Source organism: Asterias rubens, chromosome 6 (genome assembly GCF_902459465.1).
Source record: "Asterias rubens chromosome 6, eAstRub1.3, whole genome shotgun sequence".
NCBI classification, from domain to species: Eukaryota; Metazoa; Echinodermata; class Asteroidea; order Forcipulatida; family Asteriidae; genus Asterias; species Asterias rubens.
Window position 1 is genome coordinate 11,328,822 of NC_047067.1, and position 24,871 is coordinate 11,353,692.

The following is a 24,871-nucleotide window of genomic DNA, read 5'->3' on the forward strand; positions in this document are numbered from 1 at the left end:
TCGTCGGTACGTGTGCTGTCACACGTGGTTAAATGCACCACCACACCGTCGTCGTACCGCATGTTATTTTCTACTTGTGGTAAAGGATTCGACCAGTACAAAAAACGTAGGACTGCTGATTGCTGAGCTAATTCAGGTAAATTTCTCCAAATTTCTTGACGTTAACTGTTTGTCCTCCATGATATTTGTGAGTCTAGGATTAAGAAAACTTGCGGTAAAAGAAGGAAGCTGTCGTCATTTAATTAAATAACTACAGTTTTTTTTTAGACAACTGGACACTGACATTGCCCGGTTTCCGGACAACGCATTTGAATGGAAAGTTGGTAGACTAGAATGATTTCACGGTTTACTAATGGAATCAGTGTGTGGTAAAGAGGTTTTCAACAAGTGGTTTAATCCCATGAGGCCTGGTTCTTGATAATTTTACCAAGACGAAGTCGAGGTAAATTATCAAGAACCAGGCCTCGGCAGGTTTATTAAACCAATCATTGAAAACCGATTCAACACACTTTGATTCCCATTCATAAAACTTTTTGGTCAAAAACATCAACAATTTTTGGTCAAAAAGTAAAAGAAATTTCTTGCATTTATGCAAAAATTATAATTGTTCAATGATTTCTTTCAACACAACACCCCTCCAGATGAAATGGTAAAGCCCTCCGCCGCCCTTGGGTAAACAATTCCTTAATAAAAGGGAATGCTGTGCGCGTCGCGTGTATCGCGTGATGTGGCACAACTGTTTCAGCCGTTGCTCTCGACCAATAGGAATGAAGAAACTGTCTTATAAGAACAGGTGCAAGCTCGCGTGTCACGCCCATGTTTCAACACTTTTTACTTGTCATAAACAAAGGTTTATACACCCACGTGACGCGCTCTCCACCAATAAGAATAGAATAGTGAAACTGTCTGCTGAGGTATTTATGTACAACAATGTAATTTGTTTATCTCTGGTTACCTTTTGACAAATGTCAAATGGTCACAGGAGATACACAAATTATGTTGTCAACCATGTCAGCAGTAACAGACATGCGCAGCCGTATAAATTCCGAATATGGGCAAATTCCCCACTTTTCCCCAACCCAACCGGTCTTGCACTGTGATAGGCATGACAAAATGGTTATGGTGCAGGTTGTTAGCGTGAGATAGACTTCTTGAGGCATGACTCCAATTGCCTGATGTGTGTACATAGCCCCATTTGTTTGGGTCCAATCCACTCTCCGTTTCCTTGGCCCCAGCACCATTGCAATGGTATTATAGTATTATTGTGCCCTTTAATTTTTTTTCTGCAAATATTAAGATCTGCATCATGGATCTTACCGATCGATTGCCATACTTGTAAATAAGTGGACTGTTTGAATTTAAAAAACAAAATCACTTGTTTCGGGTGAAAATCAAATGATCTCGTCGGAGGTGCCGCAACCGGCATTTTTTTTTCTTCTGCTGCATACTTCGTCAACACAGTCAACAGTTAAGGGATATGCCGTTCGATCTTCCCTATCTGTTGACTGCATAGCCGGAATTTATCTCGCAGGTTGGAAATGGAAGAACACACCAATGCCCTTGCATTGATTTGTAGAATTTGTGGGCAGATCACCACATCTTCTAAAAACAAGTCCAAGTTAGCAAAGTACAAGAGGGAGCTGTTTGCGATCTACAACCTGGATGTGGGTGAAGACCAGGTGGACATCCATCCGTCAATTATGTGCAACAAATGCAGGTACAATTTTTATGGTAGTAACCAGGGGTAGTGTCCAAGAATGTTTATTAGCCCTGATAAGATTTTGGTAGCCCGAAAAACACATCGTGTCTTGAGTCACGACACAAACTTTAAATACAATACACCATCATTGTAGTTCATTACTGTTTGTGATAATTGATTTTTGCATTATTTTTCCACTAGCCCATTCGGCTATTAAACTAGATAAATGAGTAGCCCGGCTGTAAATCTGGTAGTCCCGGGCTGGTGGGCTAGTGGGCTAGTGACAATTTCGACCCCTGCATGTGAGAAAAGGCTGGTTCATTCTTCCTGCAAATGTGAATGCGATAGTAAAATAGACGTCACAAATTTACAATGAATATTTCGCAATAGTTGAAATTTGAAACTTCACTGCGAAAACAGCCATGTGTCGTCTGGATTCGCAATCGCAGGAAGTGTGAACCAGGCTTAACTCAACCTCATACGTGACCAGGAGATGTCAGCAATGAGTTTTGGTTACCCTTTTTTTCTTCTGTAAAATCACAGCTTTCAAAATGTGATACTGAGCTATTCCTCAATAGAGCAAGGATCAATGATTTCTGTAATTTGAATTATAACTGGTCACCTACATACTACAATTCAGATTTTTCTTGTTTTCTTTTAGTTTTAATTTAAAAAAAAAAAATTCTTTTAGTTTTAATTTATGGCTGAAGTCATAATCATGTGTCGTCCTCTGGGTTTATATTTTCGTTCATGTTTTTATACAGAGGAAGCATGCAGCGGGCACATAGTTCTATGCGACGTGGCAAGCCTTTTGGAGGAATTCTTCCACAGATCAAGACATTCCAACCCCATACTTATTCTTCTTGTTCCGTGTGCAGAGGTCATGCAACACATAAATCACTACTTCGCCCCCAGTTTGCCGTAGCTGGCCCCTCCACTTCCACCAGTGCACCCCCAGAGCTGCAAGCTGGCCCCTCCATATCCACCAGTGTACCCCAAGAGCTGCAAGCTGGCCCGTCCACATCCACCAGTGCACCCCCAGAGCTGCAACAAGCAGGCAGCTCAACTGCACCAATGCCTCTTCCTCAACCAAGCCTGTCTACTGCCACAAAGGCTCCTCTCAAAGATACAGCTCCAGACCATGCAACCCGAGGAAAGAAACGGATGTTGAGTGTGAAGGCCAATTTGAAGGATGTCAGGCGGGATCATGCCCGTAAGCGGACGAAAGAGGCATCGTCCTTCATTAGTGGCTTCTGTGGTAGGCAGAAGGAGAACCAGCTTGATCTTCTTTTCTTTCTGCTCGCTGAAAACCTTCGAGAATCTTGCGACTCAAGATATAAAGAGGTATTTTTGTTTTCCTTTCTTAAAATTGTATTTCGGATCTATTCCTTTGCTTTTAGTGAATTCATCAAACACAATGGTCAAAAAGGTCTTTGAAACAGTATCAGAGAATTTGATTCCGTTATCTAATAGTGTCATTAAATGAACCACCGTACCATCAGAAACATTTTATATGAAACATTTTTGTCATCGTTTTCTTCATTAGGTTTTTACATCCTGGAAGCAGGAAACAACAAAACCACACCATACACCAGTCTGCAGTAGGGGGTCTGGCGATGAGGGTCACGACAAAGACATCAACGGTGCGCCACCAGCTCCAGTATCAAAGGCTGAAGTCCAAAGGAATTAACATCCTCAAGCCACATTTGCCAGGGCAGACCGGGGGCAGACCAAAAGCAGGACTAAAAGCAGACTTGGGGTAAATCGATCAGTATGAAAAGGCCAGCTGTTTATCTCCTGGAGCAACTCCGGGGAACAGGGTAGTGTGAAAAGGGATATAATTATTTTATGAGAATGATGATGCTGTGTACTCATACAGATTGATTGATGATTTGACAGAGAAGGAAGCTTTGAATGTGTTTTAGTTGCCGAAGTTTTATATACATAGGATAACATGAAAAAATGGCATTTCAATTGACAATGTCAGCATTCTGTAACTATCTTGTTTTTACATTGGTTGTTTAAATATTGAACCCCCTTACCACATATAAAAGTGATATGTAAGATATCTCCCTTGTTTTACATGTATGGACAGGAGTAACCATTCAGTTACTTGAGTAACAAATTAAAGTATCTACTGAAGTGCAGAGCAAAGTAACTGACATCATACAATTGTCCCACCCTGTGACTGGATCCATGGTGTTAAGTACATCAAAGGGGCGGATGCCATTTGCCCCCTGAGCTGAGAGTGTACAAAACCCATGGACCCGGTCACAACATTTTAAATTGTTAGGTAAACAAATTAAAGCTTGAATATTTAATTAACTTGATCAAACGTTTTTTCAAGGAGTTTCATGTTGTTGTAGTTTTTAGATTTTTAGTAGTTGATGTTCCAGTTTGTTGATCATATTTAATCATGTTTAGCATATTTTATTCACGTTAATCATTTTTTACCGTTAAAGGGCATATAACTTACTAGTAACTGTTATCTTTCTTTCCATGACGGGTTAAATTGTGTGGATTAATTATCAAACTCTGCCGATAAAAACTTATTTGCCATTGCTACCGGATGTGATCATTTTGGACAGTAATAAACTTCCTATGCAAAGCTACAGCCAAAGCAATTTGTTTACTATTTTGTTTATTTTCTTTAAAAAGAATAAACTGTGCATTTGCCTTCGGGTTTTACCATAAATAAAATACAATTGAGAAAATAAAACGGATGCAGTGAATATTGTGCAAACTTACTCCACCATAACTCTGGAACCCCTTGACTGTTTTTATCCATTCCAATGTCTAACGACTTACAGTTGTCCAACTTTTTGAAATGGACCAAACAAAGACTGGAGCAAGCAGTTTGAAGTTTTCCATTTCTGTCCCTTACATGCCTAAGATGCAACAGCAGTTGTTTAGTTGCACTCGCGATCATTTTTTGAGCTTCAATTGGAGAAACTTCCCTCCAAAGTCTTTGGACACTCAAGAGGTTTGAGGTTTTCCACTGATGCATTTTGGGTAGTGGATGTAAATCAACGACCACCTTAAAAAGCGCTTATAGCGGGTGTACACAGTATGAGCAATGCAACTTCGAATGGGTTAAAGAATGGTTTTGTAGGTATAACACAATGTTTGTGGCTTTTAAGTGTCATGCTTAAATGAAATGATAACAAAAGTAATGTTTAATAAATTCATAAAAGAAAAGTTTAATGTCATTTTAGGTAACGGCAATCATTGGGTAATGTGATTGGGTTGTTGGTGCCGACAGAGTTAGCATAAAACCTTGCTTGGTAACGAGTAATGGGGAGCTGTTGATAGTATAAAACATTGTGAGAAACGGCTCCCTCTGACGTAGTTTTCAAGTAAGAAGTAGGTTTCCATGAATTTGATTTCAAGACCTCGGATTAAGATTTTGAGGTCTCGTAATCAAGCATCTGAAAGCACACAATTTTGTGTGACAAGGGTGTTTTTTCGACGACCGATTGAGCTCAATCTTCCACAGGTTGGTTATTTTATGCCTACGGTAAGATACACAGTGAGAAGACTGGTCTTTAACAATTACCAATAAGTGTCCAGGGGCCAATTTCATAGAGCTGCTAAGCACAAAAATTTGCTTAGCATGAAATGTTTGCCTTGATAAAAACAAGATTTCCCAACCAAATTTCTACGTGATTTTCAAGATAAGCATACAACAGGTGACTACCAGTAACAAGGAAAGGCAACAAAATGGAAATTTAGTTGGTAACCCTGTTTTTATCAAGGAAGAAATTTCATGCTAAGCAAATTTTCGTGCCTCGCAGCTCTATGAAATTGGGCCCTGGACGTGTCTTTAATGTCTGTTGTATTTTTACTTTATTAAAGTTCCTAAACTATTTTCATGGTTTTTTTTTCCCACAGTGTGTAGTGGTCACATCTACCCCGCTAAATTCTTGCATAGTTCACACGTCTCCTTTTAACGTGACCAAGAAGTTCAGAACGTGTTGTCATCAATAACATCATGGAGGAAGAAGAGCCGACCTTGAGTAACAGCAGCATCATCACATGCCTTGCCTGGGTACCAAGAGGTGCAGCCAAAGAAACCCCAGACACGGTAAATCTTTAGCTTCAAACCTTTTGCTTCAAATGTTACATTGCAAACCCTCAAAATTTGTTAAATACTAACACTCGGTTCTTTTAATCACACCCCTAGGGCCTGCAAAGCGCTCAGTATTTTTTCCTGCAAGGTATGTGGAGCTACATTTTAGAGTATGAGACCTATTCCTTTATAGCACCATGTAATGGTTTACAAGGTGCTGTAGCACAATATAATGCCAATCAAACCAGGAACACCGGGGTGAACCCCTTCTCTTTACGATAAGTGCATTGGGTTCTTTTATGTGCATTGCACAACACATGGGACCAATGGCTTTAAGTCCCATCCTTAGGGACACAGGTGTCATGACTAGGATTCGAACCAACACTGCTGATCAGAAACTCCAGAGCTTGAGTCTGGTGCTCTTACTAGTCGCTAGGCCACGCCGCGCCACAAATATGACATATTGACTTGTGAAAAAGCTGGGGAAACGACGAGTGAAATGACAAGCTAAGTGGTCCTGCTGGTTAATCACTGAAAAATTCGAGTGCAGATCCTGGCCAGGTAGTTTTATTTTCACATGGGGCTGTGTCGCCATGATGATAAAAGGCCTGTGGCTGTACAAAGAATTATGAACTGACGCCCAGTTATATAACTGGGTGAGAGTTCACATAGCCGCAGGTCCGCTTTGATAATGACTCACACAGCCCCTTTAAGAATTCTGCAGCAAATGTTTCTGACAAATCAGTTCCAAAGTTAACGCCATGGTTTAAAAAACACACCATACAGGTTCAGGTGGACGAAGAACAGATAAAGAGCCTTCTGCAGAAATCAGAAAATCTCAAGAAAAAAGTCAGTAAGAGCGGAGAGTCAGCCACAGGAAGTAGTGATGTCACTGCATCCGATGTTGCCATGGAAGCGGATGATGAGCTTGCTGAGTATGACCTTGATCACTACGACAGTCCCGATGAAGAAGAATCAGGTAAATGAATACTAAAGTGTAATTGGTCGTCGTCGTCGAATATTTCTTCTTGTTTCTTATTCATCCTGTTTTACGCGCTAATTGAGCTGTTGAATATGTAATACAAAAAAGTATATTATTTGTATTAAAATTGTTACAATGCGTCTTGGTGACAAAATAAATTGTGTTTATCTATGGCAGAGTATGTAGGACACGACACAGTCAGTAACCTAGCGATGTATGCAAGCAACTCGGAAGATCCTTACATCACCCTTCAAGAAGATGAGGTAAGCCTTAAACAATTTTGGCTTTGTTCATGACACTTCTGCTCCTCTTTTTGTTTTGTTGTCTTGGATTGTTGTTTGATTGTTTTTGTATTTTTTGTTGGTTCATTTGTTTTCCTCTCTTTAAATAGGCGCTTTTCTGTGTTTAAATCCCACCCAAATGCCTGTGATATTTTTTAACAGGACTCGGGAGAAAGTACTGAGTAAGTAGTGCTAACACACATTGATGTAATGGTAAAAAACAAAATTAGTATTAATATTTAAGTACAGTATTGATTCATAATATTCTTTAATTTTTTAATCAGGAAGACAGAGCTGATCGAGACGATATGACCATCAAGCCAACAGACAATCTGATCGTTGCTGGACGAATGGAGAAGGACGTAAGCAGTCTGGAAGTCTATGGTATGATTACTACATGTTGACTGACACTTTACAAACCCGATGCTATTTCATGTATTGTGTACTTTCCCTAAAGCAACACTTGTGGGCACTTATATATACCTTCCACTTGTTACACGCCCAGTCAAATGATAATAAGGTTCATGTTCCTGTTACGCTCAGTTCACTAAACAAACACTACACTCAAATTCAGACGTAAGCTCTCATGAAGTCTATGGTATGATTACCACTTGTTTGGGTTGTGGGTCTTCCTTCGTCTCGTTAGCGGGTTTATTTTGTAACTTTATTGACAAAATCGGGGCCAAACTTTATGGCTCTGCTTACTGCAGAATTCTGCACTTGCTATCACCATTCTTTGCTTCAAGCAGTCTTGAAGTCTGAGGTATGATTATCAGTTTCCGTGTTGACATGTGTGTCGTTGTCTTGTTAGCGGATTTATTTTGTAATTTTTTATTTGACAAGATCAGGCCCAATTTCATGGCTCTGGTTACCCCAGAATTCTGCGCTTGTGATCACCAATTGCTTTCAGCGCTAGCTATGTCCTTGAAGAGTGCCTAGTAATGTGGAATACACATGGGCACAAGCAGCCAGGGGTATAAATAAGTACCTGCGAGGGTAGGGGGTTGATATTGTCCCAATGACCAGGGCACTAATGTAAAGCGCATTGAGACGTTATTGTGAAATTTGCTATTTAAGAACTAGTTGTTAGTCTTATTATTATTTGGAAAGCAGACGAATGTTAAGAGAGAATGCTTGAAGTGTACTTTAACCTCGGGCGGTTCAGGCGGTCCAGTGAGTAACATATCGAAGGTAGAGGTTGATATTGTGTGGATGGAAAAGCCACTGGAGCGCCACCCCAGCTCAGGACTTTATCATCCCCAGGGAGCTCAGAAACAATAAAGGCATGGTATACATGTATTGGCCCAATGACCAGGGCCCAATTTCATAGCGCTTCTAAGCACAAAAATTTGCTTAGCATGAAGTTTCTTCCCTGATAAAAACAGGTTTACCAACCAAATTTCCATGTGATTTTCAGGATAAGCAAACAAAAGCTGAATACCAGTAACAAGCACTATGTAACAAATGGAAATTTGGCTGGTAATCCTGTTTTTATCGGGGAAGAAATTTCATGCTTAGCAAATTTCTGTGCTTAGCAGCTCTAATGGAAAACGCATTTAGACATTATTGTGAAATTTGCTATTTAAGAACTAGTTGTTAGTCTTAGTATTATTTGGAAAGCAGACCAATGTTAAGAGAGAATGCTTGAAGTGTATAATTTAACCTCGGGCGGTTCAGGCGGTCCAGTGAGTAACATATCGAAGGTAGAGGTTGATATTGTGTGGATGAAAAAGCCACTGGAGTGGCACGGCACCTCAGGCTGTATACTCCCCAGAGAGCTGAGACACATTAAATGAATGGTATTGGCCCAATGACCAGGGCACTAATGCAAAGCGCATTGAGGCGTTATTGTGAAATTTGCTATATAAGAACTAGTTGTTAAGCAGACCAATGTAACCTCAGGCAGTTTAGGTGGTCCAGTGGCATTGCGGTTTCAGGTTGTACAGGGCCTAAAAGGTAAAATAGATTTGCTGATAACAAACCAACTTATCCCCTTGTACTTTCATTTGACAGTATACAATGAAGATGAAGGCAACCTCTATGTTCATCATGATATACTCCTGCCGTCGTTCCCGCTTGCTGCTGAGTGGATGAGCTTTGACCCCGGGAGTTCTTCAACGGGTGAATATGCATTATCAGTAGAAATATTAACTTTGCTTAATGAAAACGTGCTGTTTGCACTTTATATAAAAAACATATTTTTACATCGTCTTGAAGTTATTTTTCTCCTAAAGGGCCAGTCACACTGCAGTGATAACGATAACGGTCACGACACAAAGAGAACGCATTCTATGGGTTGAATTGCTCTGCGTAGAAAACGCGGACACTTATTTCACCAATCGAGGGCGTGCATTGTTAACGTTCTCGTTTTCGTTCTCTTTTTCGGGCCTTAAGGGTTTGCAAATATCTATTAATTATAATATCCTAATTTTATTTGATTTTCTTGTCCCGATGTCCTGAAGGTAACTTTGTTGCGATTGGTTACATGACACCTACAATTGATGTGTGGAATCTGGATGTAATTGATTGCCTGGAACCAGCGTTTACCCTCGGAAAGAAAGTCAAGAAATCTAAAAAGGTAAAATTGATATGTACTGTACTCCTTGACCTTGAAGGCACTGGACACTGTTGGTAATTACTGAAAATAATTGTTAGCATAAACATTTACACTTTGACAACTACCAAACGTGTCCAGTACCTTTAAAAGGCAAATGAAACTGTCTCGTCTGAAATGCCTCGGTTGATAACAATTCAATAAAAGAATGTTCCCATACTTTAACATAATAATAATAATAATAATAATAAACTACAGCATTTATAAGGCGCACTTTACTGAAAAGGAGAAACATTCAAAGGCGCCGGTCAAGTTTTGTCAAGATGTTGGAAAGCAAGCAAGAATAAGTGTGTTTTGAGTTTCTGCTGGAAGAAAGTGATGTTGTGTATTTGTCTGAGGTACATACCCTTTTCCTCTTGTATGAAAGTAGGGTTACCCCCCCCCCCCCTCAAAAGAATTCCTGAGATTCTCAGACACAGTAGAGACACATTAGGAGGGCGGGTACATGATGCAGGGATGTGATTTTTCCATCTTTAACCGGAAATCCGTTTTTTAAACCCCCAACCAACATTTTATAAATTTAATTTAACAAAATATAAACTTTTTGTGAAAATAAAAATAAAACCATATGGAACACCCCAGATTGCAGAGTAGGGCTTTCAAAACAAAGATAAATGTATGTAAGCAGGCTTCATACCCACAAGCTTTCACACTCGCAAGCTTTCACGCTCGCAAGCTTTCAAGCTTTGTGCTTGCAAGCTTTCAAGCTTTGTGCTCGCAAGCTTTCAAGCTTTTTGCTTTCAAGCTTTGTGCTCGCAAGCTTTCAAGCTTTGTGCTCGCAAGCTTTCAAGCTTTTTGCTCACAAGCTTTCAAGCTTTGTGCATGCAAGCTTTCAAGCTTTCACGCTCGCAAGCTTTCAAGCTTTCACACTCGCAAGCTTTCAAGCTTTCACGCTCGCAAGCTTTCAAGCTTTGTGCTCACAAGCTTTCAAACTTTGTGCTCGCAAGCTTTCAAGCTTTGTGCTCGCAAGCTTTCAAGCTTTGTGCTCGCAAGCTTTCAAGCTTTCACGCTCGCAAGCTTTCAAGCTTGTGCTCGCAAGCTTTCAAGCTTTCATGCTCGCAAGCTTTCAAGCTTTGTGCTTGCAAGCTTTCAAGCTTTGTGCTCGCAAGCTTTCAAGATTTGTGCTCGCAAGCTTTCAAGCTTTGTGCTCGCAAGCTTTCAAGCTTGTGCTCGCAAGCGTTCAAGCTTTGCACTCATAGATTGGGTTATTTGTTAACAGCCTATCAGGACTGAGTATCAGGGGCTGATTTCACAAAGCAATAAAATTCATCGCAAGACAAATTTCAGGTATCACCATAGTGATTTGTATTGTGACATCACACTTTTCTTAGCAACTACGATTGATTTGCAGTTACGGTCAATCTTAGATCTTTGTGAAATCGGCCCCAGGACTGGGCCCAATTTCATAGCGCTGCTAAGCACAAAAATTTGCTTAGCTTGAAATTTCTCCCTTAATAAAAACAGGAATGCCAACCAAAGGTCCACGTTATTTTCAGGACAAGCATACACCAGCTGAATATCAGTAAGAAGCTACATACAACAAATGGAAATTTGGTTGCCAATCCTGTTTTTATCATGGAAGAAATGTCGTGCTAAGCAAATTTGTGTGCTTAGCAGCTCTATGAAATTGGGTCCTGATTACAATTTGAGATAGCATTGCCACTATGTTCTATGTCTCGTTCTATACTTGCAGAAAGCAGCTAAACTTACCAACGGGCATACAGACTCTGTGTTGGACATTGCATGGAATAGGCACGTGCCCCATGCACTGGCCACTGCCTCCGCAGACACCACTATTGGATTATGGGATATGAATCAGAAGAAGGTTGTTTCATCACTGCCTCATCACACTGATAAGGTAGGACATTCTTTTAAGTGTTTTTTACTGTGGCACCATGTCAGCAAACGGAGCCAAATGACTCTAAATTTACACTGGAATGCAGGCCTCAGGCCATTAATTTTACTCCCGGGCCAGTAAACTCGCGACAGGATGAGTCTGATGGCGGTCCTGTGTTTTGTTTTAAATTGAATGTTTATACTTCACTGCGTAATATTTTTGCTCTGATGGCTGATATTTTTTATTTTGTTACTTGGACTTAAATTTTTGCTCTCTACATACCCGTTCTCTTCTTTCTGACCCCTGACCTGTTACTATACATTTTTAAATGTCAGTCTGTTCATTTGTTAACTATTATATCATGTTACCTGTCCTTTTTTGATGAATTACTAGTTCACTCTCCTGTAGTGTATGTCTGTATGATTGATTCATATTTTTGGCCAAACAAATAATAATAATAATAATAATGATGTGCTGTCTGCTGTGATTTATTTGTTTGATTGGTCGAGTGTCATGGCCGAGGGGTCTAGTGCATCGCACTCAAGTTCTGGGCCCAATTTCATGGCTCTGCTTACCGTAAGCACAGAATTGGCGGTTACGGAAGCAGGGAATTCTGTGCTTACGGCAAGCGTATTTCACGGGTTAGCGGCGAATTTGGGCTTCTGCGCGTGCATACTTCACGTTACTAGGCATTCTACGCTTACTAGGCTAGCGCAGAAATTCGGCGCTTGCACGTAAGGGGGGAATCGCGATCGTAACTGATAATTCGGCGGTAAGCAGAGCCATGAAATTGGGCCCTGGTGTTGTCGGAGTGTGGGTTCAGATCCAGCTCATGGCATTTTGTGTCCTTGAATTAGACAATTTTGATTTGCTTTGTTCTTTAGATGGGGCTTGTAGTGTAATGCACATTGCTAAATCCAGTGCACTTATTTTTAAGAGAAAAGGCCTGTCTGCATATTTCTGACATGAAGAGCTGCAGATTGCCAAAAGTCACTCTTTCAAGTGCTTTATAAGTAGATCTCATTGTTCAAACTTGGTTTACCTGTCATTAAAGTAATTAGTGCTTTATTTTTGACACAGAATATTGAATGAACTATTGCATGCATACTTTGAATTCGTTACAGGTGCAAACCTTAGCTTGGCATCCATTTGAAGGTCAGTCTCTTGCAAGTGGCAGCTTCGACATGTAAGTCAATAAAACAACTTTAGAAACCAAGTTAGCCAAGAAAACTTCTTCATGTTTATTCTGCAATGAATCACCAAAATCTCCCTTAAAGCCAGTGGACACTTTCGGTAAAACGTATTGTCCAAAGGCCCACACTTCTTGTATCACAACTTATATATAAAACAACAAACCTGTGAAAATTTAGGCTCAATCGGTCATCAGAGTCGGGAGAAATTAACGGGAAAACCCACCCTTGTTTCTGCACGTTTCGCCGTGTCATGACATGTGTTTGAAATAAATAGGTAATTCTCGATATCGAGAATTTATAATTGTTTTAATGTTTTCTCAAAAAGTAAAGCATTTCATGGAATATTATTTCAAGAGAAGTCTTTCACCATTACCTTCTGTAAACCCTGTAAGTTATTTGTAAATCTGTGAACTTTTAATTTTTTTTCTGTTTCGAAAGTGTCCAATGGCTTTAAGATTCCCATGTTACTTTTATTTCAAAACATACTTGCTCATGGCTTAGTCTCCTTCCCACAATGCAAGTGTGTTTTATACATTAGAGCAGGGCAAATTCATTTGTTCGTGATGTATTTTATTTCCAATATTTTTGTTTCAGGTCGGTGAAAGTGTTCGACTGTCGTAGTCCAAAGGACAGCTTCAAGTCATGGACGCTGGACGGTGAGATTGAAAGAGTCATCTGGAATCAATTTCAACCTTTTCATCTTTTGGTTAGTTCCTTGTTTCTGCCTCCTCCTGTCTAGTCTTGACGCAAGACGTTCTTATGTCGCATGACAACTCTGCCAATAGAGGGCGTTTCTAAATCTGAATTATTTAGTTGGCAAAGCCTAATGCTTCCGCTAATGGTTTCGCAATGACCCAGGGGAATGGAGGCAATCGCCTTTGTTGCCTCCGTGAAGTATCAGGCCTGCACCCTGACTGTCCCAACTGATCACCGCAGTAAGTGTCATGGTTTTCTTTGATCAGCCCCAAATTAAAGGAACACGTTGCCTTGGATCGGTCGAGTTGGTCTTTGAAAAGCGTTTGTAACTGTTTGTTATAAAATGCATATGATTAGGAAGATATTTTAAAAGTAGAATATAATGATCCACACAAGTAACACTCGAAATTGCGTCACATTTTTTACTCCCATAAATGACTATGTTAGTTCGCAAAGTAAAAAGAAAACCACGCAATTTGAGGCAAATGTGTGTGGATCATTGTACTCTACTTTTAAATTATCTTTCTACCCATATGCATTTTATAACAAACGGTTACAGACGCTTTTCAAAGACCAACTCGAATGATCCAAGGCAACGTGTTCCTTTAACAGTTACTTTCTCAGTTTAATAGATGTTAAATTTGCATCGGAGATAAAGAACATTAATTTTTTAGTTTTACCCATGAACACTGATGTGTTAGCACTGGATACTCAGTACTTTCCTGAGTTCTGTGCAAAAAAAAAATCACAGGCATATTACTAGGGTGGGATTCGAGCCCACGACCTTTGCAATTCTAGCGCAGTGTCTTACCAACTAGACTTTTTCAGTGTTTGACTTTAACTTTTCCCAATCTACAGGCTAGCACAGATAAAGGATTTGTAAACTGCATGGACGTCAGAATGGAAAAATCTATCTTCACACTCAAAGCACACGGGTCTGCCGTGACAGCACTGAGTCTGAGCTCAGAAGTACCATCCTGTCTGGTAACGGCCTCATCAGATTATGAATACAAGATCTGGGACATTAAGGTGAGAAGGTTTTATTTAGATGTTCAAGCATTCAGCCCGGAACACATTTTTTTTTCTTTTTTTTCGTTTTGTCCCTTCTTAAATACTTCTTTTTCTTCTTCTTCCCTTCAGTTCTCCTTCAATAGCTATAATATATGTAGATTTTGGTAATCCCAATTTGGAGGCGGTATCGGTCTGAATCTTCTTGGATCACCACCATTTTTAACCATCTTTGTAAATCTTGTTTTTTAATATTGGTATTTTATATTTAATAGTTTTCTTATGTTTGTTTAACTCTTTAATTTGTATATTTTATCTCTATGTAATTTGACTGCAATTCAGCCTTTGGCTGCAATTCGTTGTTTTAATTTTAATTGTCTTGGCTTTTACTTCCTTGCTTGTCTTGCCTTTCCTTTTAATCACCCTAGGTGTCCTTTTTTTGACAAATGTATATTCAGTCTAGTGCCTTTTTAAAGTCTATTTTCTGAGTTACTTTGTACTGTTTAAATTTGTTATTGTAAATTTCTAATGAATTTTTAATTGATTTAATGTAAATTTTGATGCAATTCAGTCTTCCGATTGTGAAGTCTTTTATAATAAATAAACCATTTATCTATCTTTAAGAAACAATTTCAAATCAAATCACAACAAAACTAACGAGACTATCCTCTTTCTTCATTTTCAGGACAACAAACCGTCGTTAATCGTTTCCAAGGACCCCAAGATGGGATCGATAAACTGCGTCCATTGTAATCCCAACTCGCCGTTTATCTTTGGGCTCGGTGGAGAGCGGGACGGACTGAGACTTGTAGACATCACATCTCATGCACCAGGTAAATGGCACTGTTAGAAAACTATGTGGTGGTTTTACTTTTAAGATGCTAGGTCTGATTATTGGACCATTTGACACAAATATTAAATGTCTGGTTTTATAGATTTGAGAAAGTCACAAGCACTTTATAAAAACTGCATATTAGTATGTACAGTAGTGACCTGGTTTGACCTTGCTTGCTGTCTCACCCAGGAGTTCAAATACAAAGTGCGAACTATTATGAATCCGTCTTAAAGGCAGTGGACACTATTGGTAATTGTCAAAGACCAGTCTTGTCACTTGGTGTATCTCAATCTATGCATAAAATAACAAACCTGTGAAAATTTGAGCCCAATCCGTCATCGAAGTTGCGAGATAATGATGAAAGAAAAAACACCCTTGTCACAGGAAGTTGTGTGCTTTTAGATGCTTGATTTCGAGACCTCAAATTCTAAATCTGAGGTCTCGAAAACAAATTCGTGAAAAATTACTTCTTTCTCGAAAACTACATTACTTCAGAGGGAGCCGTTTCTCACAATGTTTTATACTATCAACCTCTCCCCATTACTCGTTACCAAGTGAGGTTTTATGCTGATAATTATTTTGAGTATTTACCAATAGTGTCCACTGCCTTTAATGATTGTTTATTTATGATGATAGTAAATTTTACAATAGTATGTTTACATTTTGTTTATTTATTTACTATTCCTGAAGTCCGAACACCTAGTTTTGTTTATCCTTATATAAAGTGGAATTCAACTTTGCAGCATTGTCAAGTAATTTCTTTTTGTCAGTCATAAGGGCAAACTCTTGAGTTTTGTTTTCTTCTAACTCTGTTTCTTGACACACTATTTTTTTCTTTCAGTACATAGACATTTCAGTAAACGGCAACGCCTGCAGCCTACTCCATCCACCACATCAGAGACTGACCAATCATCATCAAGCACACAACAGGCCAGTACATCACACAGCACTGATGTCACCATGGAAACCAGTGAAGCTGTACCCGACATCTCATCAAAGAAAAAGAAGAACAAAAAGAAACAACTGCAAACATAGAAGTAAACTTGCACCATATTGTAAAAGTTTTTATTTTATTGAAGTAAAATAGTTGCAAATTCCTTGCACAATTTACTGTACATTTATAAACTATAAAATGATCAAGTCTTTGTAATTGTAATATTTTGAGTTGGAGACCACTTGAGTTCACTTCAAGATTCCAGTTCAATCTTTAACGGTGGCTACCACTTCCTGCAGATGGTTTGTTTATTATTACATGTAGCTGAAGTTTTCTGAACTGGCGACTTACGGCAGATGTTTTTTTTTAATACCAGGTACAGTTTCACAGTACCCTGAATTTTTTTCAGTGAATATCCATGTGTGAACTTTGTATTGTGCTGCATGCACATGCATGCACCTTCTGTGCTCTGATTTGTTTTTCTCCTGTACTAAGGAGAGCACATTTTCCTTTTTCCAGTGGTTGTTGTAAACAAATACAAATATTGGCATATAAGAAAGTATTTGATTCAATTGGAGGCAAGTTTGAGCATTCCGATATTCAAGTATGCAATGATGGTGGGTTATCATGATTTCTTCTATGCACTTTATGTACTTGAAATTGAGTCTACACCACGGAATCGTCATCGCCGATTGATCATCTGGGGTTATTTGAGCCTGGTTTTGTCAAGGTGACGTCTGCTTCATGACATTGTCTTTTAGAATTCCTCAATTAAAGTAAACAAAGCAAATGCTGAAAGTTCATTTGCAGGACAAGCAAATTGCTGTATTAAGTTTGTATTGGAACTTTGCATAGGGCACAAAAGCACAGGGCACTACGACATTTGTCATGGGTGCCCTTGGTGATTTCAAGGCCTAGTTGAAGGGAAGGTTATAAGTCTGAAATCCATATCATACATGCTTTAATTATTAGTAAGATTCAATCTGAGAGCTTCTTAAAAAATGCTGTTTAATACAAGAAATTGTAAAGAGGTGATCTATGAAAATAACCATTTAGAAACATTATTCAATTTGATGAAAATTGATAATACACTCTTAAAATCTGGCAACTTTTCCATGGTGAGTTGATAGGAAAAAGTTGAGTGCTTATTATAGCAGTAGTTATGACCTTGTCTAACCGACTAAGGCTATGGCTGCAACAACAATGTTTAAGACCGAGCCAAATTTCATGGCTCTGCTTTCCCTGAGCAACGAATTGGTGCTTACAGAAACAGGAATTACATCAAGCATATTTCACAGGTTAGCACAACATTTTTGCTTGTGCATACTCCACGTTACTAGCTACTCTTAGCTAGCCAGAAATTGGTGATAAGCAGAGCCATGAAATTGGGCCCAGGACGTTCCAGCAATCCAAGCACAGCGCCACCCGAAGCCATCAAACTAAGCCTTGCCTACATGTAAAATCACTCGCAAGATGGTATGTTCCTCAGTTTGTTTAAATAATGGAGGATAAATAAACATGTATTTGCATCAATAATTTATTTCTAAAAACCTCTTTAATAGTGGCATAGCCAAGGATTCAAATACTTGGATCAAGTCCGATACTTTAACAAAGGAAATGCTTGTTACCGCTGTGAGTAACATTTTTGATATATAATATTTTCTTAAAATAAATTGCCCCTATAAAAATCTTGCTGGACCCGACCGTCCTACTTGCTCATAATTATTTCAACGAATAAAACTCCTGATGTTGTGACGACGATCTCAATTACTTCGATCCTTCCTTTGTTAAAATTCTGTTTTTGTTTTCCTCCAAGCTAATGTCTTTCGGGTAGCTTTTTTAACTTATTGACCAACTGGCCCTAAAAAGACGCCATTTCTCTGCAAACCTGAGATACAAGTACCGAGTGTAGAACTCGATACCTGAAAATTCAGGCCCACAAATCGACTTACACTAAGCCTTGGTGATTAGTGTCGTAGTTGCGACTGTTGTATGCTTAGTCAAGTTGCGGTTACTGTTTTTCAACTACTCGGGTAATCATGCCGCCATGACTACATGTACTACAAAAATAGTCCTTGTTTGGTTAACCAATTGTTTCTCTCACGACTAATCACGACAACGTAATTTACTCACGAATCACAATCGGACATCAGTGACACAATCCTCCAATCCCTTCAGCATGAATTTTACTATATTGCGGCTGTGTGTGGCAAACAGTATGCTGTAATACATGAATTGAATGCATCTTGGGAATGAAAAATTAGTCGTGACTAGCATCAAAGTTGTGACTATTTGAGGCGCGACTAGTTGAGAAGTAAATTTCGCTTGTCGCCCAGGTCTAATTGTCATGTTGCACCTCTGGTTCCAGTGGCTGTCCAACAGTCTCTTTGTAGGCGATGACTAATTCTGCTTGTAGCAAATTAAACTAGCATCAGTTCAGAGGTCACAGTTGGTGTTCGGGAAGTTCACTGGTGACCGGCATCACCCATATACACGATACTATCCTGCTATATTTACAGTCATTGCTTATTAACTTAAAAAAAAATCCTATTGCAAAAAGTCTGTTACTTCTTCGAGCTCTCGTTGCCGTGCTTGATGGTGGGCCCATCTGTCTTCCGCTAGCTTGGGCGTCACATTCCATTTATTGTGATAAAGTCTCTTCCCACATTTCGGACATTTCTTTCCTCCTGTGAATTAAAAAGTTTTAACTCTTAAATATCAATTCTTTTATGGTGTTAAAATTATTTGTGCACAGTATTTTCGTACAGAGTACCATTCTTAAAGGAACACGTTGCCTTGGATCGGTCGAGTTGGTCTATAAAAAAAACATTTGTAACTGTTTTTTATAAAATGCATATGGTTGGAAAGATGTTTTAGAAGTAGAATGCAATAATCAACACAAGTTTATTTGAAATTGCGTTGCCTCGAAATTGCGTGGTTTTCCTTTTACTGTGCGAACTAACCCGGTCGGCCATTTATGGGAGTCCAAAATTTGACTCCCATAAATGGCCGACCGTGTTAGTCGACGAGGTAAAAGGAAAACCTTGCAATTTCAAGGCATGTTTGTGTGGATCATTGTATTCTACTTTTACAACATCTTTCTACCCATATGCATTTTATAAAAAAACGATTACAAACGCTTTTCAAAGACCAACTCGACCGATCCAAGGCAACGTGTTCCTTTAAAGAGTGTGTTAAACTAAAACTATTTGAGCTTTAAGGAGATCAACAAAATTATTCATGTTTAATTATGGGCCATTATTGCTGAAATGGGGGCCAGGTTTCCAAACTATTTGTGTCATGGGGCGATGCAATATGTTGAATGGCCTTTGGATTGTGTTATTTCTCACTCCTTATCATTAGCTGTGTCTCAGACCAATGCAAGGTGGACAATATTTAAAATCTGTGCTGGGCAGCAATGTATGTTGCTCGAGAGTGCTGGGCAAAAATTATTAGCTTGTGACAGGCCCGCCCAGCACCACCCACCGTGGCTACAACACTGGGTGCAAGTCTTTAACAATTACCAATGATGCGCTTACATGCCACACTACGACCTGGTGTTTTTTTTCTTCAATTTTCAAATATGTGGAATAGGTACATTTGTGGGGGCTCTTTGTCTCGGCACAATAATTTGCAATAATCAACTCCTCCATTGATTGTTAATTGGAGGAGGAACATGTGAGCGACCCTAATCTTTTTACCTGTAAACGGTGGCGTTGTCATGTAGTCGTCTAAGCAACCGTGATGGAATAAGTGCCCACAGTACATCCATTCTACATGCCTTCCATGCATAGGTTCATTCACAACATGCTGGTGGAGAGTAGGAAAAGTATGATTTTGACTGGAAGTGTACAAATTTAGGGGTTTGAACCCTCTCCCCCCCCCCCCAAAGTCTCTCGCCCACAAATGTGTAAACACCAGCAATCAAGGATCCCCTATTGTTCCGTTTGTACTGTAACTTTTTGGCAACAATGAATGTCTCATCCATACATACATTATTAGATGCAATGTATACTTGGTATTTTTGTGAAAACGAATCCACAGTCTTATTACTCAGGTAGGATGACCTACAAACTTTGCCAGTCTAGTGCAGATGTCTTGCCACTAGACCACCAAGCTTACCTGGCACCTAGACACAGTCCAAATCCTATTTTTAGCAGTTGGGTACCACAATGATTTGAGTAGATGTTTAAACAGCTACCTGAGCGGAATGTTTTTAACAGAAATTGTATTTTTACTTGTTTATAATGCACTTGTTCTCCATTTTAATGTAATTTTGATATGTGTACACTTCTGAACTTTTCGTAATTATCGAGTAAAAAATCAGGCCCCTACCTAAAGGTTTTTTGAAAAACTAAAAACACTTCTGCCGTTGAGAGCGGGCGTCAAAGGACAATGCCGCTGACGTCATTTGTGGGAGTTTGCTTTGTTATACATCCATGCTGCAACAAAGTGGCTTTATCTACTTATGACGTTTGGAGAGTGATTACGTAACGGGGCTTTTCGCAAATCTCGCAGAAAAGCTCTGGACAAGGGCATACAAAATGATTGTTTTTTTACACAATTGAAACCTATTTATAATCATATGACTCGATTTCCTTATTCATCGAAAATATTTTAAGTGGAATTCAGCAAAGTTCACGACTTGACATTTTCGTTCAAGCAGGTCTTTAACATGCATTCAGGAAATATAGTTTGTGTGTTGAACCTGTACAATTTGGGGGTTCACTAAGGTACACCATTGGTAATTTTGGTATTTTTCAAAGACCAGTGTTCTCCCTTGGTGTATCTCAACATAGGCATAAAATAACAAACCTGTGAAAATTATAGCTATAGAGAAAATGATGAAAAGAAAAAACACCCTTGTTGGACGAATTGATGTGCTTTCAGATAGGACTAAAAGACTTCTAGCTGGAAGTCTTTTATTATTTTAGTGAGAAATTACCTCTATTTCAAAATCTATGCTACTTCAGAGTGAGTCGTTTCCCACGATGTTTTATGCTGTCAACAGCTCTCCAATGCTCGTTACCAAGTCAGTTTTTAAGTTAATATTTGTTTTGAGTAATTACCAAACGTGTACCTTCCCTTTAAAACTGTTTACACAAAACTTTCAGACTGATTTATTTCTTTTTCTCTGTTTGCAATCATCGCCACTATCTCCGTTTTATCCCTTGTGTGCATTTAAAGCAATAATAACCGACACAGATTTTACGCAAACTTCCAAACTCACCTCTGGTTTCTTAGGGAAGGCCTTCTCATTACATAAATGACATATTTCTACGGGGTATTTGCGTACACAGTCGGTGACCAAGAATTTACACACTGGCTGGAGAGAGGGCTTGAACTGGAATGGTGGGTCTCTGAGAGGAAAACATTTCATTCATCCATTCATTTTTGTTGCTGTTTTCTTAAGCAAGTGAACACTGTAGTCGGCTGAAAGTTTTACAGATAACCTTTATCCTATCTTTCTTTATAATTATGACTATAAATCAGCATTACATTGACAAAAACAAATCTAATCTATGACCCTACTTTTATCATTGAACTGTTTTCATGTTATCATGCTTTAAAGGCATGGTGGACACCTTTTGTAATTGTCAACGACCAGTATTCTCACTTGGTGTCTCCCAACATATGCATAAAATAACTATTCTGTGAAAATTTGGCCTCGATTGGTCATCGAAGTTGCAAGAGAATAATGACAGGAAAAAACACCCTTGTTGCACAAATTTGTGTGCTTTCAGATACGCAAAATAAATGGCTTCAGGTTTAAGTCTTTTGATATTTGAGTGAAAAATTACATGTTTCTCAAAAACTACGTTACTTCAGAGAGAGCCGTTTCTCGCAATGTTTTATCCTATCAAGAGCTCTCCATTGCTCGTTCTCAAGTAAGTTTTTATGCTAAGAATTATTTTACAAATAATGTCCAGTGCCTTTAAAAAATATCATAAAATCAAAAGTTTGAATCGTAGCAGTGAAATATTTGCGTATGTGAGCAGATACTGGCTTCTTACTTTGGATTCTTTTTGAGGGGAGGTGTCACACATTGCCTGGCTATCTCCTCTGACTGTGATTTGAACATCTTGATGAAAATGGCGGGAAAATTGTTTCCAGTTTCTTCAATTCTGCAGAGAAAGAAACACACTTTGAATGGTCAAATCAATAAAATACAACAAGTAGCTAAGCACAAAATTATCATGCTTACCAGATTAAGGTTACCAGCCAAAATATCTTGTCACATCTTATACTGGTATCAAGCTATTTTTGCTAAGCAGACACTTTTTCAGCAGTTATGGGTCTCGTTTAATATTGCAGGTTTACATCCTGCAACCGAGTGATTATTTTGATAACATGCTTAGAACCATTTTAACCAGGGCTAAGGAGGCCATGTCCGCACTATTGTTCAAGAGCACCCGATCCAAACTGATTTTTCTGATCAGCCGAGTGTGGAGTCGAAACCCAGTCATGACACCTAACTATGACACCCTAACTTAAGCAAGGCACCTAACTATGATGCTTCGCCCTCGAATGGGACATAAAGCCATTAGTCGCGTTTGATGTGTAAAACGTGCTGAAGATCCCAGTGCACTTATCAAAAAGAGAAGGGGTTCGCCCCAGTGGTTCTGGTTTGATTTGATTGGTTGCATATTGTGCAACAGCACCGTGTAAACCATGCTGCTACAATGTATGGTGCTACAATGTATGTAAAAGAAGTAGGTCTCATACTCAAACGTATCCCTACATATACCTTAAAGGGAAAATGGTGAATGTTGAAGCGCTAGATAAGAAGAAGCCCCATTATAATTATTGTTATAATAACTCACATAACAGGTTCCTCGGGGTAGTTGTCTGGTACGGTCAACTTGACCTTAAAGTAGTAATCAGACATCTTTATCGTGTAGATTATAACCCCTGCCTTCTGCTTGGTCTTAAACGTGTCTTGTTCCATGACAAGTTCTTTCTTGATGTATGTCAGCTCATTGCTGCATGGTGTAAAGGGGTTATCATCGATGAATTGACGTATAAATTTCAGCATGTGCATTACCTGCAGAAAAATTTGCATATATAAGGCACACCATCAGTTATTTCACCTCAAAAACTAGTTTTCTCCAAACATACACATTAAAAAATCTGTGAAAATTGAACTGAATTGGTCATTGTAGATGCAAGAGAATAATGAAAGAAAAAACACCCACAAATTTGTGAGCTTTCAGAGCTAATTACCGTATTTTAATATGACTATGAATGAAAATTACCTTTATTTCTCAAAAACTATGTTTCTTTTATAGAGGGACCTGTTTCTCACAATCAACAGCTCTCCATTGCTCTTTACCAAGTAATGTTTTATACTAACAATTATTTTGAGTAATTACCAATAGTGTCCATCAGTGCCTTTAACTTGAAACTGGGATGTAAACAAATTGGACAAAACTATACTGAAAGTGTGCTGAGATTTTCTTTTGTCCAAAGCAACTCAAAAAATAAAGATGGTCTCGGGGTATACCTGTTGCTGTCCTAGTATCTTCTTGGCTTCCTCATCACATATCCTGGCAAGTCCTTCACATAGCTTCTCCGGAATGGTCTTACTCTTTATCTCGACCACGATGACGGTATTGGGGTAACCTTCAGAAAACTGGAGACAAGCCTCTAACTTCTTGAATTCAGTTCTCCTAAGAATAAAACAAAAAAATGTTAAACATGATTTCCAATATCTGATAATAACTAGCTCTTTACATAGCGCATTTTACGGGCCTGCCAGTAAAAATGTTGAGCCCTGAAGTTAAGTGATCCCTTACGTCATTCTGATTCTAACTGAGACCGGATGACAGGCGATGATTTCAGATCCTTGTATCTCTTGTAGACACCTCTTTTTCACGTCCGCAAGCTCCTCTTTGATGAACGCTGACGTCATGATTATCAAGATGCCTGCAATATAATAATAATAATAGTAGACCTAACGGTTATATTAAAAGCAAAACTGGCTATTCATTTGGATGACTCGTTGGAATGGAATAGTCCTAAATCTTAGAGTATGTCAACTGCGGTAGTACACTACTTCGTCGTAAGAACAACAGATGTCCAACAAAATTTTAATTAAAAGGAGAACAGCAGCCCAATTACTGGGTGGGTCTTATTTGACACAACCACCAGAAGCAGGAGTTGAAAAGTTGAATTTGGTGCTTTCGCCACGACACGAAACGCTACTTCTGTACTTGTTTTAAGAATAATCGCCCCCATCATCATGCTCATCATCCCATGCAATTCACAGACACTCCTCTCCCCCTAAAAACTGATCACTGTAACATTTATAAAAATAAAAAAATTAAAACTGACATTGAAATTGCATCATGAATGCACCGAACAGAAACCCCCCCCCCCCCACCACCACCAGCATCCCTTCATTTACTACAAACTCCTCCCGTCCGCACTAATAAATGACAAATACTTTCTTTTCTCCATGTCTAGTCCATGTTTCACTTTATCTGTTTATGGACCTAAGTCCATCATACAAATAAAGTTACTACTGTAATGCTCTACATGATGATATTAAAAAAAAAAATGAATTCTTTACATTTGGTACTTACAGTAATTTGACAGCTACCACCCAGAGAAAATAAACAAAAAAACAGACCGTAAGGTTCGTCGGCACTTTCTGTTTTATCTTTTCTCACACACATGTAATGAGTCGGGTAACCGTATTATTCTACTTCCCACGATACCGT

At 39.0% G+C, this 24,871-nt stretch overlaps 3 protein-coding genes across 3 annotated transcripts; 2 read left to right on the top strand and 1 right to left on the bottom strand.

The window, feature by feature from the left end:
- Nucleotides 1–17,924, top strand: LOC117291246 (periodic tryptophan protein 1 homolog). Its single transcript, XM_033772865.1, has 13 exons — nucleotides 1–136; nucleotides 5,591–5,783; nucleotides 6,555–6,747; nucleotides 6,928–7,013; nucleotides 7,316–7,415; nucleotides 9,045–9,152; nucleotides 9,494–9,609; nucleotides 11,339–11,503; nucleotides 12,607–12,668; nucleotides 13,270–13,381; nucleotides 14,230–14,400; nucleotides 15,065–15,212; nucleotides 16,056–17,924. Exons 2-13 carry the CDS (start codon nucleotides 5,691–5,693, stop codon nucleotides 16,247–16,249), a joined length of 1,548 nt encoding a protein of 515 aa, XP_033628756.1. The 5' UTR covers nucleotides 1–136; nucleotides 5,591–5,690; the 3' UTR covers nucleotides 16,250–17,924.
- LOC117291350 lies at nucleotides 1,539–4,985 on the top strand. Its single transcript, XM_033772999.1, has 3 exons — nucleotides 1,539–1,717; nucleotides 2,464–3,043; nucleotides 3,246–4,985. The coding sequence occupies exons 1-3, from the start codon at nucleotides 1,539–1,541 to the stop codon at nucleotides 3,387–3,389; spliced, it is 903 nt and encodes a 300-aa protein (XP_033628890.1). The 3' UTR covers nucleotides 3,390–4,985.
- Nucleotides 16,253–24,835, bottom strand: LOC117291247. The gene is made up of 8 exons (XM_033772866.1): nucleotides 24,734–24,835; nucleotides 23,945–24,074; nucleotides 23,653–23,818; nucleotides 22,973–23,193; nucleotides 22,163–22,273; nucleotides 21,379–21,508; nucleotides 19,850–19,958; nucleotides 16,253–18,835 (listed from the first exon to the last, which is right to left on the bottom strand). Exons 2-8 carry the CDS (start codon nucleotides 24,058–24,060, stop codon nucleotides 18,696–18,698), a joined length of 993 nt encoding a protein of 330 aa, XP_033628757.1. The 5' UTR covers nucleotides 24,061–24,074; nucleotides 24,734–24,835; the 3' UTR covers nucleotides 16,253–18,695.
- Between the last annotated feature and the right edge of the window lie 36 nt (nucleotides 24,836–24,871).